Raw genomic sequence first — 17,013 nt, 5'->3', positions numbered from 1 at the left:
ATGTGTGTGTATATATATGTCTACATAGCTGTCATTGTCATCAAGGTGGTGAACAAACCCACCACCTCCACAATTTTCCTCCTTCCCTTACAGTCCTCTCCTCCCATCCTTGACCTCCAGGCCACCGCTGATCTGCTTTTTGTTACTGTAGATTAGTCTATTTTCTAGGGTCTCCTATAAATGATATCACGTGTACATATACATATACTCTTTTTTCCTGATTTTTGTTCTTCAGCATAATTGTTTTGAGAGCCATCCTGTTGCTGCATGTTAGCAATAGTTCCATCCTATTTGTTGATGAGTTGTGTTCTGTGCAGGGATGATTGGTTTATCCATTCACTATTGATGGACATGTGGGTTGTTTCCAGTTTGGGCAATTACAAATGGGGCTGCTGTGAACATTCGTGCACAAGTCCTTGTGTGGATGTGTGCTTTTATTTTTCCCGGGTAAATACTAGCAGTGTAATGACAGGGCTGTAGAGTTGGCATATGTTTAACTTTTAAAGAAATCTCCAAACTTTTCCAAAATGATGATACCATTCTGCGTTCCCACGAGTGGTGTATAAGCTTGCAGTTGCTGCACACCTTAATCAGTATTTGGTAGGTCGGTTTCAGAACTTTTAGATGTTCTAATAGGTGTATAGTAGTATCCTTGTTTACATGTGCGTTTCCCTGGTGGATAATGATACAACATTTTTTCATATGCTTACTTGCTAGCTATTTATCTTGGTTGAGTGTCTTTTCATATATTTTGCTCATTAAAATGTTGTTGAACTGAACTTTGGATTTTCTTTATATTTTCTGAATAGAGGTCCTTTGCCAGTTGTGTGATTTGCAAAGTTCAGTTAGGGGCTTGTCTTTCACACTCTCAACAGTGTATTCCAGAAATCAGTAAAACCATCTTTAATGAAGTCCATTTATCATATTTTTCGTTTATGGATCATACTTTTTTTTATATCTAAGAAATCTTTGCCTAACTTAGGGTTTGTAGAAATAAAGTTGATTTTTTTGTATGTTGCTCTTGCATCCCACAACCTTTCTATACTCGTTTATTACTGATAGTAGCTTTTGGGGTGTAGGTATAAGCTTGTCTACATAGACGATCATGTTGTCTGCAAAGAAAAACATTTTTACTTTTTTTTGATCTGGATGCCTTTTATTTCTTTTCTTGCCTGATTGCACTGGCCAGCACTTCCAGTGTGTTACTGAATGGCAGTGGTGAGAACAGACACGTTTGCCTGTCCCTGATCTTAGAGGGAAGCATCTGGTCTTCCACCGCTGAGTGATGTTTGCTGTCATCAGGTTGAGCAAGTTTCCTTCTGTTCCTAGTTTGCTGAGAGTTTTAAATTTCATGATGAAATTTTCCACTGTAGGAAGCTAGAAAAAAGTAAGCAAATTAAACTAAAAACATTGATTAAACCAACTCTGCTTAGTTGTGATGTATTATCCTTTTTTATATGTTGTTGAGTTTGATTTGTTAATATTTTATTTTATTTAGAATTAATGATTTGTTAAGAATTCTTTCATCCACATTCATGTGTGGTACTAGTCTTTTATTTGTTTTCATAGGACTGGCCTCAGTTGTGTTGATTTTCCCGCATTGATCTCGCTCCTATGTTCATTCCCTTCCTTCCTGTGAAGCAGGGTATTTAGAAGGCAGTATTATATAAATTGGGGCCATCATTGTTGCAGAAAACAAACTGCTAGCCACAAGTCCAGTTTGTATTTTACTTAGTAAAGATATTTTTCCCCATGCTTATTCAAATTTTATTTGAGACAGGCAAAGATATTTTTAAAGCTTAATGTTAAATAAAATCACAACACTGAACTGACGTATATTTTTCTAATTTTCAGGAGGGTTTGCATTTGTGTATGAAGCTCAAGATCTGGGAAGTGGCAGAGAGTATGCATTGAAGGTAATAAAGGGTGACAAATGTTTTTGTGGGTATTGGTGTATCTTAAAGGAAATAAGTCTCTAAGTGACAGTGTTTTCAGAGATTTATCCCTGTTCTTTAGTTTGTTTCTTTTTTGCAGTCTGTATCTATTTGTTTTACTTGTTTCTTCTGATGGTGAAGCCTCAGCAGTTTTAGAGGACTGTAAAGCTGTGGTTTCAAACTTTGGGGCTGGGACTCAGTGGGCGGCCAGGGGGAGCAGAGTCAGAACTGCCAAAGTAAGGGTTCCACGAATACCAGGAGTTTGAAGGCCACTCGTGTAAAACAGCGTTCACAGTGTATCTATAAATAAGGGTCACGGGGGTGCGGTGGGAGGGGGCGTCCGGACCACTTGGGGTGCTGGGCACGCGTGCTAGCTTGTCCTGAGACTCGCAGAGGGCCTGTCTGCAGTGGTGGCAGTGGCCTGTCTCGGGTGCGGCCGAGCTGGCAGTGTGCACTTGGACTCCAGAACTAGACCCACATTTCTCATTTTCCTCTAGCCTGTTTGGAGAAAAGCCTCCTATTTTTGATTTTTTTTATGTCCTTGGATCATAAAGGACCATTTCCAAGGGTCTGTAACCTTCTGTCAAGTTTTTCTGCGGGTCATATGTTAAAACATAGGCGGGGGAGCCCTCAGATGTGTTGTGTTTGTTCTCTTGGGTACAGAGCGCAAAGATAAAGCCTCTACTCTTTCCTCGTATGTTATTTCCTGATACAGAGATTACTGTCCAACGAAGAGGAGAAGAACAGAGCCATCATTCAGGAAGTGTGTTTCATGGTATCCTTTTCCTGGTCACGTGGGGAGGCCTGCATCTAGCTGTGGTTGACCGCGGCCGAGGGGCTGCTCAGTGATGCCCTCTCCGTGTTTGCTTCACTGGACTTACCTGTAGCACGTGTCTAGTAGGAAGGAGTTTTCTTCCTTGTTCTTCACTCTCAGAGTGATGATAAGAGATTTGTAGCCTTGGGAGCGTTCTCATTCCTGCTGAGAGATCTCCAAGCCGGGGATGGGCAGCCCCCTGCCTCTGCCCTTCTGCCTGTCCTTCGTGACCTGATGTGGCCCACGGTGCCCGGCCAGTAGCTGTGCCCCCAGCCCCTTGCCAGGCCTGGTTCCCACGGGCCTCTGTGTCGCTTCTGATCAGCCCCCCGAGTCCCTCTCGCCCTGCCCAGAGCACTCGGGCCCTGGGCGTCAGTGCCTGGAGCGTCGGCCTGTGGGGCTGGTGCTGCTCTGCTCTCCACTCCTGCACGTGTTCTCCTGGAGCTGGGGTCTTGCCCTTTGCTGTCAGAATCTGTTCTCTTCCATCTCGAAGCTCTGTCCACTGTGAGCCTGCCGGCTGCCTGGGCCCAAGGGTCCTCACCTCGCTGGGTTTCCAGTAGCCTCGTTCACCTCTCGCAGCCTCACACGTGCCACGCCCTCCACCTGCTATCCCGCCCGGCCTGTGGTCAGGTGCGTGGCCAGCGTGGTGGGGGTCTTTGTCCCCACCTCCCCTCCCCCTTCCCTCTCCTACCTGCGTCTTCCTGCCATCCTGGCTGCCCCCCACCTGCTCCCTGTCCTCTTCCAGCTCTGACGCGGTAAGATTGTAAGCTAATTGCATTCAGTGTTCTGACCTTAGTGTCTTAATTTTATGTATATATTTTTTTAAACGTTCAGACTTACGCATTCTCCTTTAACAAGACACCTGCAGAAAAAACTTTCAGGCCACGCAAATATTGTCCAGTTTTGTTCTGCAGCGTCAATAGGAAAAGAGGAGTCAGACACCGGGCAGGCCGAGTTCCTACTGCTCATGGAACTCTGCAGAGGTGAGGTTCCAGTGGCTCGGGACCGCCCAGCAGTCGAGAGATGATCCTGGGGTTTTCTCTGCCGGAGACACGGTGGCTGTCACGGAGAGAGCATGGCTCGCTGTCCGGTGGGAGCTCTTTGAGAGGCTGCATCCCCCCCTCGTCCCCGCGCTGGGCGTGGGGGCAGAGATGGGTCTGAGAAAGCGGTGGAGGCGTGCTGTCAGGGATCTTGGGCAGCAGGAAGCCGCCTCAGTTGGGAACTGGTCAGGTGAGGCCGGGGAGGTGGGCTTGAGCAGCTGCTCCAGTCCCGAGGCTGTGACCTCACCCGCGTCGAGGCGGTCACACTTGCACTTGCTGTGTTCTGAGAGGAGGACTCCCATGTCCACTGACAGCAGCAGAGAGCCCATGCCTTCCAGAGAGTTCTAGGGGCAGAGCGGGAGAGTGAGTGGGCTCAGCCTCTGTCTGGGGCGGAAGCAGGCCCCCCGCCTGGAGGGTCGGGCTTGGCTCGTCCCCGCACTGAGCGCCTGCCCCGTGCTGGACCTATGTGGGCAAAAGAGCAGGAGCGAGGTGGCTGGAGCCCGTCCTGGGGCTCATGGATGGAAGGGGCAGGGCAGGACTCGTGAGGCCCGGCAGGCGTAGAGGACTGGCTGAGGGGCCTGGAGTTGGGGCAGGGGCCGCCAGACATCCTGCTTGTCCACCGGTCACAGGCAGCGCATGTGGGGCCGCCACGAGGCCAGGGGAGAGTAGGGGAGACTGCGACAGGCGGCTACGCAGGAGGGAAGCAACCCCAGGGGTCACTGCCCCCAAGGAGTGTCCCAGAAGGAGGGGTGGGGGGCCGTGAGCGCAGGAGTCATGCCGCGAAGAAGAGCAGAGACGGGGTGTCGGGGCTGCTAGGGGAGGGGGTGCTGTGGACTGCAGCCGGGAGCCAAGGTGCACAGGATCCTCACCCCGAGCGAGCGGAGGGGGACGGGGGTCCCTATCCTGAGCAGATAAGGCAGAACCTGGGGCACACGGCGCTTTCTGACGGGGTGGCGTGGGAGCGCCGGGCTCCGGCCAGGAGCGGCGTTGGGATCCAGCCACGTGCTGGCTCCTCAGTTCCCACAGCTGGTGAGTGCTAACCTGCCCAGCTCAGGTCTGGCGCCCAGTTCTCCCACTTAACGGATGGTTGGCGTCGCTGGGTTTTACCTGCAAGAGGCCTCGTGCTCACTGAAGACAGCATTACGTGGGAGCTTGTGAAGCCGGGTCCTTTCCTGTGAGCCTGCTGCGCCCGCGCTGATGCCCACACGTTCACACACGCTCTCTGGAAGGCTCTCAATGGGCGGGGCGGTGGGGGCCGCACGGGTCCCACAGGGCCCTCGCTGGGCCCTTGGTGTCTCCGGAGAGCTGAGGTTCGTGTACAGTGCTCCCCGCTTGTCGTTCAGCTGCTCGCCGCGCCTTGGCATCGCTTTGATCTTGGGTTTGGAGGCCGTGGGCGCCTTTCATGAGTGCGGGCCCGCGGGTAGTGCCTGAGGCGGGGGCGGCCCCAATGCAGCAACCTCGGCGAGTGCACCAGTCTTGGCCATGCTGCCAGGACCACCCGTCTGGGCCAGCGTGCAAGGCTCAGGTTGAACACTAGGCACGGCGGTGCCAGCGCCAGGCGCCGCAGGGTCTTTGGGAGTGGTGGGGGAGGGGCACGTGGGCACCAGTTCCGCTGAAGGTTGGTCTGGTGGTGGCCACCCTGGATACACGCCCCAGGAGCCCCGCCCCTTCCTGGGACCCCCGACTTGTCCTCCGCGGTGCCCTCTCAGCCGCTGTGCCACCTACAAAATTATCTTTAGAAAGACTGCTCTTGATTCTCATTGAACGTCAGAGGCCAGTGAACCCTGACCTGGTGCATGCGCCGGCTCGTCCCTGTTCCCCCAGACAGCCTGGTGGTCACTCTGTCATCCCTGCTCTAGACCCCTCACAACACCTCGTGGGGCCTGTGCCCTGTCTGTGTCTTCGGGGGCTGGCGGTCTGTTCCTGAGGGCCCCATCGCCCCTTGGGACTCCATCTCTACTGTGGGCCCCCTGCCCCCGCTGAGGGTTAGGGTTAGGGCACGGCACAGACAGAGCCCAGCCCCAGTCCAGAATCTGGGTGGGGAAGGGCTGCGCAGCTGTGCCGGGAGCTGCAGGAGGGTGTGGCAGGGGCTTGGGAGCTGGCGGGTTGGCAGGAGGCAGGGTTGCAGGGCGAGGGGCTGAGTGCTGGTTGACTGTGGGGCCTGTAGGTGTGGTGGCGCCCTTGGAGCTGCATCGAGTGGACCGCAGGCCCTAGCATGTGGAACTGAGCTGTGGAGTGTGGCAGCCGAGGCAGCCTGAGGCCTGGACCAGGGAGGGGGCGGCCGTGGAGGCCAGCCCGGCAGAGACGGCACGCGGCACACGGTCGTGGAGGGAGCTGCTGTGGTGGGGGCCCAGCCGGCTCCACTGGTCTGGGCTGCGGCCAGTTACAGCAGGACTGGGGCCTGGGCCTCAGAGACAGGAAGGAACAGCCTTGAGGTGGGGAGCCCTGAGGGTGGTGTCCTGGGGCCTGGGATGGGGGCCCAGAGCCTTGCCCTCCACTTCTGTGCTCTTCCCACGCTGCACTCCTTGTTGTCTGCGTGTTCAGTGTGGAGATTTCTCCTTAACAGCGGAGGACTGTTGTTACCTACGGAAACACGGTGATTATTTCCTTAGAGACATTCGCAAAGACATACGCACTTGTGGTTGTTTTTCTTGTAGCTGCTGCGTCACGATGGGTTCCCTGGGTAAGAGGCCTCTGCTGGTGGCTGGGCAGGCGCTCCCACGCAGGGCTCTGTGACACTCACTGTGGCCCTGATGGAGGTCGCACACTCCTCTGCGGGGCTTGGTGACTGCCAGAGGGCGGGGCAGCCCCCCCACCCCACCCCGCGGTGGGCTTAGGAGGGCAGTGGGCCTGGGGCGGGCATAGCCTTTACAGCTCCGTGGTGATGTGGATTTAATTGTCTCTTTTAGGGCAGCTGGTGGAATTTTTAAAGAAAATTGAATCTAAAGGTCCACTCTCGTGCGATACTGTCCTGAAGATATTCTATCAGACGTGCAGGGCGGTGCAGCACATGCACAGACAAAAGCCGCCCATCATCCACAGAGACCTCAAGGTACCGCCTTCATGCTCCCGCTGCGGGACAAGAGCCCTCCGTCCAGATGAAGCCCCTCTTGCTCTGCTGGGTGTTGTCGCCTGCGTGGGTGTGGTCATGGGCACGGGGGCCCAGTGTGGAGCCAGGAGGAGGTGACCGCTCCCCTGGGCTGCGCTTGCTGCCGCCCTTCCCTCACCCGCCTTGGGGCAGGAGCCCTGCTGCCTGGTGCGGGGGCAGGGGTACTTCCCTGCTGGGGTGCTGGCATGCCCATCCCAATGCACACACGGGATCCGTGTGCGCGTGGAGCTGCCCTTTGTCATTTTGCCGCCTGGTCGGGGGGCTTCTCAGTGATTTTGCCTTTTCCTGATTAATGATGTTGAATGCTTTTGCCGTGTTTATAGTCATCAGTGCCCTTATTCCCCTTCTTCTTCAGTTAAGTGGCTGTGTTTTCACTGTTTTTCTGTCGCCTGTTGGTTTTATTTATTTACTTATTTACGTTTGGCTGCGTTGGGTCTTCGTTGTTGCTGCGCGGGCTTTCTCTAGTTGCGGTGAGCGGGGGCTGTTCTTTGTTGCAGTGCGCGGGCTTCTCACTGTGGTGGCTTCTCTTGTTGTGGAGCATGGGCTCTAGGTACGCAAGCTTCAGTAGTTGTGGTGCACAGGCTTAGTTGCTCCACGGCGTGTGGAATCTTCTCAGACCAGGGCTCGAACCCGTGTCCCCTGCATTGACAGGCGGATTCTTAACCACTGTGCCACCAGGGAAGTCCTGTTGGTTGGTTTTTGTACATTCTTACAACAGTATTTTTTAAGTTACATGTGCTGCAAGTATTTTCTCCTGGTCTGTGGCCTGATTTTAGCAATAATCCAGCATCCACAAAGTTAGTACCCCAACTCTGACCATGGCTCAGGGTAGCAGCACACCAACCCCCTTCCCCACCTTCCCCGCCCCTCCTCAGTCCTACTTGCTAAAAAAACTGTAAAGCAGACCCCAGACATGCCATTTCCCTCCCAGAAACTTCTGTACTACTTCCCTCATGTCCAGTCTGTAGCCAGCCTTCCTGGTTTCCTTGCTGGTCTGGAACAGTGCCATCCTCAGGTGGGGGCGGGGCAGCTGTGTTCCTCCTCTGTCTCAGGAAAGTGAAAAACTAGAAGGTTGACACTAAAGAATCTGTGTCCGAGAGCTCAGCCTGGGTTGGACTTCTCAGTGCCTGGGTCCACGGCAGCCGGCCCTGTGCTGGGGGACTCCCTGCAAGTGCTCCCTGTGGATGGGAGTCCTCAAGTGGTGCTCTGTGGAGGGGCAGGAAGGACACAGGGATGTACCAGACACGAGTGTCACACCCAGGGCTGCATGTCACTCACTGGTAGCAGTTGTGCACTTGCGTCCTCTTCAGTGTGATTTACCTTTTGCTCTTTGGAACGTTGTGGGAGTGGAGTCCTACAGTCCATTTGCTCGGCGTCAAGGCTTTGAGGCTTGTCCATTTGGGGAGCCCACACCGAGCGGGGCCGGGGCGCTGTGCCTTGAGGCTTGTCCATCTTGGGGAGCCCACACCGAGTGGGGCCAGGGCGCTGTGCCTGGCAGTCCCTGCGTCTGCGCTCCTGCTGAGCAGCGCTGCTCTGCACCCTGGGTTGCCCTTGTCCCAGGCCACTGGGTCCCTGGGTGCTGAAGGGTGCGTGTCTTTGCTGTGGACGTTGCCACTGCAGCTCAAGGCGGCCCCCATGCCCACGCTTGGTCGGCCCTTGGTGTTTGGTCTCAGCAGATGTGTGGGTTCCACTGGGCTTTCTTTCTGATGATGGGGTTTGTCCTGTCTTGTTCTGTTCCTGGGGACCTGGTGTCCTGTGGTGCGGCCCCATGTCAGTGCAGGTGGGGCAGACCTCGCTCCTCCGGCTGCATTTTCACCCTCTTGGTCATTCCTTTGTGTCTGGGGGTGAGTTGTCCTGGGCTTGTCATGGGGGTCTTCAGCACCCTGGCCAGGTGGGATCCAAGGCTCCTTCCCACAGCGCTGCCTCGCTTGGGGCTGTCGGTGGGTCCTGGCCCTGGTGCTCCTTGGCCTCTGTACCAGAGCTCACGATGGGCAGGCGCCTGGTCCCCTGGGACCGTGAGGCTCTTGTCAGCTCTTGGTGTCTCCACGCAGGTGCCGAGGAGACACTGTGGGCTGAGCTCCAGCCCTGTGCAGTGAAGCAGGGACTGCAGCAAAGGGGCCACTCGGACATTTTGGTTCCTAGCGCATCTAAACGTTACGTTTACGTGACACTGTGGTCTATTAACATTGCAACAGAGTTATGCCCAAAAGACAGTGTCCATCCCTTTCATTAAAAATGTTTTGTTGTTGGGCTTCCCTGGTGGCGCAGTGGTTGAGAGTCTGCCTGCCAATGCAGGGGACACAGGTTTGTGCCCCGGTCCGGGAAGATCCCACATGCCGCAGAGTGGCCAGGCCCGTGAGCCATGGCCGCTGAGCCTACGTGTCTGGAGCCTGTGCTCCGCAACAGGAGAGGCCACAACAGTGAGAGGCCCGCATACCGCCAAAAAAAAAAAAAAAAAAAAAAAAAAGTTTTGTTGTTAAGAAATGCTAACCATTGTCTGAGCCTTCAGTGAGCCACAGTAGTAACATCAAAGACCACTTGACTACAGATACCATAACAGATACGATAATGATGAAATGTTTGAAGTATTTCAAGAATTATCAAAAGAGGACACAGAGACACAAAGTGAGCAGATGCTGTTGGAAAAAGGCGCCAACAGATTCGCTTGATGGGGGGCGGCCACAGACCTTCACTGTGTAAGAAGTGCAGTAAAGCGGGGTCGGCCTGTAAATTTTTGAATCAGTTTATCAGCTTCTGATTGGAATTGCCTTGACTCTCCCCAGAGTGGGGCTGGCAGACGGCAGACGTCCTGGCTGCTGGGTCGAGCAGGTGTGGCTGGGTCAGTAAAGCTGCTCCTCACCTGGGCCATGGAATCCTGATCTTCTGACTTTTTTGACCATTCAAAAAGTAAAGCCACGCTTAGTGTGTGGGCTGGTGGTGGGACCTGGCTTATGGGGCCATGGGTGGGTCTGTGCCTTCCTGTTAGGAGTGCAGTCTGGGTCCCTATTTGTTTTGGATTTTAAAATTCATCTCATTTATTCACAGTTTCTGAATAAGAGATCTTTTGTGTATCTTTTGTTAGATTTCTTCTTTAGTTATTGATGTGTTTGATTTTTTTTAAAGGAATTTTGCCTTTAAAAAAAAAATTATTTATTTATTTATTTATTTATGGCTATGTTGGGTCTTCGTTTCTGTGCGAGGGCTTTCTCCAGTTGCGGAGAGCGGGGGGCCACTCCTCATCGCAGCGCGCAGGCCTCTCACTATCGCGGCCTCTCTTGTTGCAGAGCACAGGCTCCAGACGCACAGGCTCAGTAATTGTGGCTCACGGGGCTAGTTGCTCCGCGGCATGTGGGATCTTCCCAGATCAGGGCTCGAACCCGTGTCCCCGTGTCCCCTGCATTGGCAGGCAGATTCTCAACCACTGCGCCACCAGGGAAGCCTTGTTTGATTATTTTTAAATGGTATGTTCATTTTTTTCATCTTCTAAGGTTTTTAAAGGCTTTCATTGTATATCCTACGTTACTAGGTCAAGTTATCTTTGATTTGTGGTGGATTTTAACTTCCGTTTGTTTCTCTGAGCATCCCATTTTGAGGTATATGCACTGACTTTGGTCAGAAAGAAGTGTCCCCAGGCCCAGGAGGCCTCCTGGCCACTCTGCCTTCAGAGCCTCTCCCCACCAGATGCCACGCCCCATGCGTGTCCACGGTCCAGCCTGCACCTCGAGTTCATGAAGACCATCTTTGGAACTTCGCAGGTTGAAAATTTACTGCTCAGTAACCAGGGGACCATTAAGCTGTGTGACTTCGGCAGTGCCACGACCATATCGCACTACCCGGACTACAGCTGGAGCGCCCAGCGCCGGGCCCTGGTGGAGGAGGAGGTGAGCGTGGGCCGGGGGCGGGGGCTCGGGAGGCCCGGGAAACACCCTCACTCACTGCACCCCACACCTGGCTGTTTATTCCTTGCCTTTTCTTGTTGTAGCGAAACATGTAACCTGAAATTTACCCCCTTAGCCACTTTTAAGCACGTGGTTCAGTGGCCTTCAGTGCTTTCATGTCTCCACAGCACCTCTGTCCTCTCCAGGACTTTTTCATTATCCCAAACGCAGCAATTTTAAAAATCACATAAAAACCTACCTTCAAGGGACATTGGGCAGCTCCCACAGGAGCCGCAGAGGAGATGGGTGGGCGTGCTCCGAACACGTGTGAGCAGGGGGCAGCGCTTGGCGGGCGCAGACACCCACGCTTGTGGCCGTGGCCAGGGGAGGGAGGGTGCCACCGTCAGCCCACGCACATAAGCAGCCCACGGAGGCCGCACAAGCAAAGAGGGCGATCCGAGATGGAGCCGGGTTCTGAAGAGGAGTGCTGGGTGGAGACTCCGCCAGGCGGGTGTACGTTCCTGGCCGCCCGCGCCCTGCTGTCCCTCGGGACCTGCACTCCCAGTGGTGCGCCCACGTCTCGGGGCTGCGGACGCATTTCCTGCCAGGTGGTGGGCAGAATTGAGGGGGAGGAAAGCCTTGGCCGCGTGGGCTGGGGCCGGGCTGAGCCGCCTGGTGAGGCTCTGAGTCACATTTCCCAGGGCGGATCCGCAGAGCTGCGCAGCCCTGCCCCCACCCCACTCCCGCACCTGGTGCCCCGAGCCCCCACCTGTTCGTTGTTGACGAGGACTCGTGGGCGCCGTTCTCTTCACGGGTCATGGTTCTGTGTGTCCATGGTTGCTGTGGTGCTGAAATGCCCCAGACATGCTTCGTGCTGGCCCCCGTGTTCCTTGAGCCCCTCCCAGCGGGGCCCAGCCACAGAGCCACTCGCGGGACCGCCCTGGGCCAGGGCTCTCGACGGGCGCCGACTGCCGTGGCACAGGGACCACCGTGCAACATAGTGGCTCTCGCTCGCCTGTGACTTTTCCTCTGATACGTTTGTGTCCTTTATTTAGATCACCAGGAACACGACTCCCATGTACAGGACGCCGGAGATTGTGGACTTGTACTCGAACTTCCCGATTGGCGAGAAGCAGGACATCTGGGTAAGGCTGCTCGCCCACAGTGCGTGGGCAGCCCCGCCGCAGCTGGTGCAAGGTCCTGGGGCGCAGGCTCCAGCCTGCTGGTCCCCTCAGCCTCCCTTCTCTTTTCCTCTTGGCTTGTTCTTCCTTTTTTTCAACGGCCCTTGTGATGCTGTCAGCCGAGATGTGCTGACGGGGGTGGGGTGGGGTCGGGGGGTGGGTAGCAGAGTGGATGCAGGTGCTGCGCGGGCTCTGGCCCTGAGACAGGTCGCTCCTGCACCCTGGGACCTGAGCTCTCCTGGTCGGAGCCCCTTCACGGGGCTGGGGGTTCATGAAGCCACAGTTCACGTGGCCAGAAAGAGGACCTCCCAGATGGCCTTGCAGCTATATGCTGACCTGGTGATGGCTGGAGCGATGGCTGGGCCTGATGCCTTGCAGGGGGTCTCAAAGTGAGGTCAGGCCACACACTTGGGGTGGCCCTTCACGTCTCCTGGAACATGTCCCATCGATGGAGGGCAGTCCCTGTATGCGGTGAGTGTGGGGCCTGGCTGAGCGGGTATCTGCTGACCCCTTGGTTCAGAGTCAGGTACAGAGCTCGGGGAGCATAGCGCCGAGCACACGGCGCTGCTCCTGCCCGTCTGAGGTGTCCTGTGGCCTCTCCGGTGTCCCTAAGAGCAGGGACAGATGGCCCTGAACCCCCGCGCCTCGAGGCTCATGGTCTAGGCCCATCAGGCCCGAGTGCGGCCTCAGCCCCGCCGTGGATGTGAGTCCCTGTCCTAGGGGTAGGTAGAGACTCTTTGAGACACATGAGCTGGTCAACCCCAGGTGGGCACCCTCAGCCTGTCCCAGCCCAAGAACCACGTGCACGCACACGTGTGGGAGTTGGAAGGCGGGTCTGGAGTTGGCTCCGGGGCTTGGCCTGGTCTGGGCCCAGAATGAACTGCTCCCCCAACACACTGGTTGGGTTTGGTTCCCCATCATGCTCCCGTGGCTGGTGCTGTGGTGGAAACATGGCGGGGACACTGACGTTTGAGTTCAGGGCCGACCCCGTGGAGCCTCGACAGCCCCCAGATTCATCCCCAGCACCCACGTTAGCCCAGAGAAGCATGGTGGGGGCACCTTCCTTGCAGTCGCCCGGCCACATGCCCCTCTACACAGCCGGCCGGCCGGCAGATCCCCACACTGGGTTGTAGGAACTTTGCATCTTGGAAGGACCTTTTGATCAGAGCGTGAAGGGTTGGAGTTTGTTGGCCACCCTGACCGGGATGGTCTCTGTGCCTGGCAAGCGTGGACCACGACCAGATGGGCGGGGGCGCAGGTCAGACCCGGCAGGCCTTGCCCATCTCCCGCAGGCCCTGGGCTGCATTCTGTACCTGCTCTGCTTCGGGCAGCACCCGTTTGAGGATGGGGCGAAGCTTCGCATCGTCAACGGGAAGTACATGATCCCTGCCGACGATACACGCTACTCCGTGTTCCACAGCCTCATCCGTAAGTCCCACCTGCCCGCGTCCCCGGCACCCCTGTGAACACACGTCCCTAGTGGCTGCTTCTGGCGAGTTTGTTCCTCACGTTGTCATCGCTCGCTTGCTTTTAAAATCAGTAATGTAAGCAAAATGCGGGGCCTCCGGGGTCCCTTGCCCCTGCAGAGCAGGTGGTGCTTGCTGCCCAGGACCCCTGCCTCGGCGCCCGCGGGACGAGCACACACTGCCTCTGCCCTAGGTGCCATGCTCAGGGTCAACCCCGAGGAGCGGCTGTCTATCACGGAGCTGGTGAGCCAGCTCCAGGAGATCGCGGCCGCCCGCAACGTGAACCCCAAGTCGCCCATCACCGAGGTAGGCCTCCGCGTGCCGCCTGTGGTCCCACCGTCCCGACGGCACTTTAGAGCCAGGTGACCCGGCTCCCCGGGGGCTCGCGGCCCTTTTGCAGGGAGGAGCCCCCAGGCAGCGGGGTCGCCTGAGGAGAACTGTGCCGTCATGTGGGGTCTCCGGAGTTCGAAGCAGAGCCGGGGGCCGGGCAGGGGATGGAAGCGGACCCGGATGTCCAGTATGTGCGGTTCATAGAGGCCAGTAGCCGTCAGAGGTCAGCCTGGGCTGCCCAGTGGCCTTTACAGGAAATGGGTGCCCCTGGCGGTGGCAGAGGCTCGGGTGATGTAGCGAGGGCTGTAATCCAGGGGCAGCCAGTCTGCACGTGTGCCGTTGGCCCTGCTCCGCGGCGTGGGCGGAGATGCCCATGGAACGACGCAGGCCACTGGGCAGTGGGGCTCGTGAGCACATTGTGCTCTTAGCGCTTCTAGAACCCAGGGCCCACGGGTCAGACGCTAAACCCCTTCTGTAGGGTTCTTCTGCCCGGGGCCTCGCGGGGAGAGAAGCCAGCCCCCCACGGGGCACACAGGCCCCGACAGACTCTGAAACCAGGAGAGCACTGCATAGGAGATTGGGCTGAATCCATAAACGGGCGTGTGGGGAAGGACTCAGGAGAACCAGAGGCAACAACGCGTCCTCCGACGAGCCTCGGGGCACGTTCCCTGGAACTTTGGAGGAGGTGTGGCAGCCTGTAGTCGCTTTGGGAGAGGCTGTGTGCTGTCACGTAGCTGATGAAACCACAGAACTGGGGGTTTGTGAGGAAAAGACACGGTCGGTCTGGCAGACACACCTGCTTCACGCCAGCGTGCGTGTTACTTGTAAGGCTCCATGGAGCGTTCCATTAACACTGGTCGCCTCCAGTGCACCACAGGGCACGGAATCCACACCACATGTATCTCGTTGCTGAGCCTAACATGGTAAAACATTAACCTGATGAAAAGAACGTTTCTTAAAACCCATGAGAAACTGCAAAGCGACTTCTATATAACTTATAAACAGAGCAGCCGTGGAACTACACGTACCTAAAGTGGGACGAGTGCAAGACTGGCAGTTGAGTGGGGCTCAGCCCAGCACCGACGTCCCAGGGTCGGCCGAGCCCGTCGCCAGGGGCGCCACAAGTCTCTGCAAAGTCTTTGGTGTCGTTGCAGCAGGCGGCGCCGGCCCCGGGCTTGGCCCGTGGGAGATGGCGCCTCACTGTGCAGCCTGCAGCCCCGCTGTGTCGACGGCAGAGCTTATGGCCTTGGCGGGTGGGGGCGTTCACGGCAGCTGCCTCTGTTAAGGCGATGGAGCCGTGCGCCCGGGCGACCCCGAGGATCCGCCCTGGGGTCCAAGATTTGTCGAGACTCTGGGAGGTTCCTTCGTGGCTTTTGTAGTAAATCAGGTGGAGGAGGGTGGACTTGGGGGGCGATGTGCCCCAAATGCGTGGCGCCATGCGCTGTGCCTGACTTGCACTGGGATCCTTACAGCTCCTGGAGCAGAATGGAGGCTATGGGCACGCGGCCCCTCCTGGGGGCTCCACAGGCAGCGGCTGCGGTGGAGGTGAGTACTCCTTGTGCCTGCCGTGCGCCGGGAACCCAGTCTTGCTCTTGTGGGCTTGGGGCCCGGCAGCGAGAGGCAGACTGCACGTTTGGGGTCCCCAGGACCAGTCTCAGGTTCTTGGCTCCCTAGCACCCCCATAACTCAGCGGGGCTTCCACTCAGGCTGCGGTTTAGAACAAGGAAGGAGGACAGAGACCGAGGGGTGGCTGTCCCCTCCCTGTGCTGTCAGGGCAGCCTGGGTCCTCCGAGCCCCGGCACCTGGCCCACAGGGCTATGGGGTGCCTGCCTCTGTGGCCGCCTCGGCCTCTGGTCCCTCAGGGGCCCAGCTGCCCCCACAAGTCACTGGTGAGCACGGTCCCTGCCCAGGTAGATGGGGGTGCGCCTTCCATGGCCAGCCCACAGCGACCATGAGGGCGGGCACATCGGGAGGGGGTATGTGAGGAAATAGAGCGACCTTGCGGGGGGCCAGAGGGTCCGAGTCCGCTGGTTGAGAAGAGGGGCTCAGATGGGGAGACAGTTCTGGCAGCAGGAGAAGTGGGGCTGGTGTGCTTTTCTCACGACTTGGGCGTGTTTGCTAAGAGGTTCGCGCTCCAATCGTCCGGCTTGCTGGGCGGGTCTGGGCGCCCAGTGCTGATGCGATGCGGTGTGTACCGGGAGGTGGGCTGCAGCCAGGGCTCAGCGCCCTGGCCCGGGAAGCTTCCGGGAGTCCTACCAGGACCTGCCTCCACCCTGTGCCCCCGGGGCCGCTGCACACCTCGCTGTTGGGGCATGGAGCCCACCCCCCAGGTCCTCCCGCAGCTCTCGGCCCCGGGGGTCACTCGGCAGCCGGCCAGCCCGTGTCCTGGCCCCTTGCCCACCAGTGCTGTGGGGCCACCTCAAGGTGCCGAGACAAGACCACGCCGCACACGTGCGTGGGGCGCCCGCCGAAGGCGTCGCGCAGGCAGGGCCCGGGCGGCGGAGAGGCCGCAGACCGCCCCCGCTCTCTGCGCCTCCACAGCCACCACTGCAGCCTGCACCCCAGGGCCCTGGGGTCTCGGGGCCTTCGTGGGCCACCGCTCCGGTCTCGTCAGGGCGACGGCCAGGAGGCCGCTCCCCCGCAGACCCACTGAGCTGCGGCTCCCATGGCCTTTCTGTGCCTGGCTGGGGCCGCCTGCATGGCCCTGCTCCCACACTTTCCCCTCCGCCGTGCGTCTGTGGCCTCTGTGTGTGCCGGCGTGTCCGTACCCCGGGGACGGGCTGGTGGCCCTGGCTGGGCCCTGGCACGTGTCTGTCAGTGGCAAGGTCCCTGCTGGTGCCCAGCGAGCGCTCAGAGTGAGTGGGGTGAACGTCCTGGAGCCGGGGACGCCCATGTGCACCCAGGGGCTCTGGAGTGCTGATGGTGTCCAGGTCCTGTCCTTGTGAGAGGGCCCGGGGTGCCTGGCTGCACGCTCCGCGGGCGCTGTGCCTGGATGCGGAGTGCTGGTGGCTGGGTCAGAGGACGCGTGGCCGCTGCAGGTGCTGGTGGCTCTGGCGGGCCCTGCCACATCCTAAGGCTTGTCTCTGTTTGCAGGCCTGGTGGTCGCCGAGTACGACCAGTCCTCTGGTGGGCTCCTGGACATCCTGCGGGGCGGCACCGAGCGCCTCTTCACCAACATCAAGGACACCTCCTCCAAGGTCATCCAGTCCGTTGCCAAGTGAGTCGAGGGCGCACAGGCTCATGGGTTCTCTGCAGTGAGCTTTC

At 57.7% G+C, this 17,013-nt stretch overlaps 1 protein-coding gene across 1 annotated transcript in view; it reads left to right on the top strand.

Moving 5' to 3' along the window:
• GAK (cyclin G associated kinase) overlaps nt 1-17,013 on the top strand; it is a gene marked incomplete at its 5' end in the record, with an annotated part of 53,103 nt that overhangs the window by 8,657 nt on the left and 27,433 nt on the right. The window contains 10 exons of the mRNA XM_079698228.1: nt 1,855-1,916; nt 2,650-2,709; nt 3,614-3,728; nt 6,695-6,837; nt 10,650-10,775; nt 11,828-11,917; nt 13,246-13,381; nt 13,613-13,725; nt 15,222-15,294; nt 16,843-16,966. Coding sequence (XP_079554354.1) covers nt 1,855-1,916; nt 2,650-2,709; nt 3,614-3,728; nt 6,695-6,837; nt 10,650-10,775; nt 11,828-11,917; nt 13,246-13,381; nt 13,613-13,725; nt 15,222-15,294; nt 16,843-16,966 — 1,042 coding nt within the window. The remainder of the gene's footprint in view (nt 1-1,854; nt 1,917-2,649; nt 2,710-3,613; nt 3,729-6,694; nt 6,838-10,649; nt 10,776-11,827; nt 11,918-13,245; nt 13,382-13,612; nt 13,726-15,221; nt 15,295-16,842; nt 16,967-17,013) is intronic.

The sequence above is a fragment of the Hyperoodon ampullatus genome (assembly GCF_949752795.1).
Source record: "Hyperoodon ampullatus genome assembly, chromosome: 1".
NCBI lineage: Eukaryota > Metazoa > Chordata > Mammalia > Artiodactyla > Ziphiidae > Hyperoodon > Hyperoodon ampullatus.
Note: the sequence above shows the minus strand (reverse complement) of the source record. Positions and strands in the feature narration are given on the sequence as shown.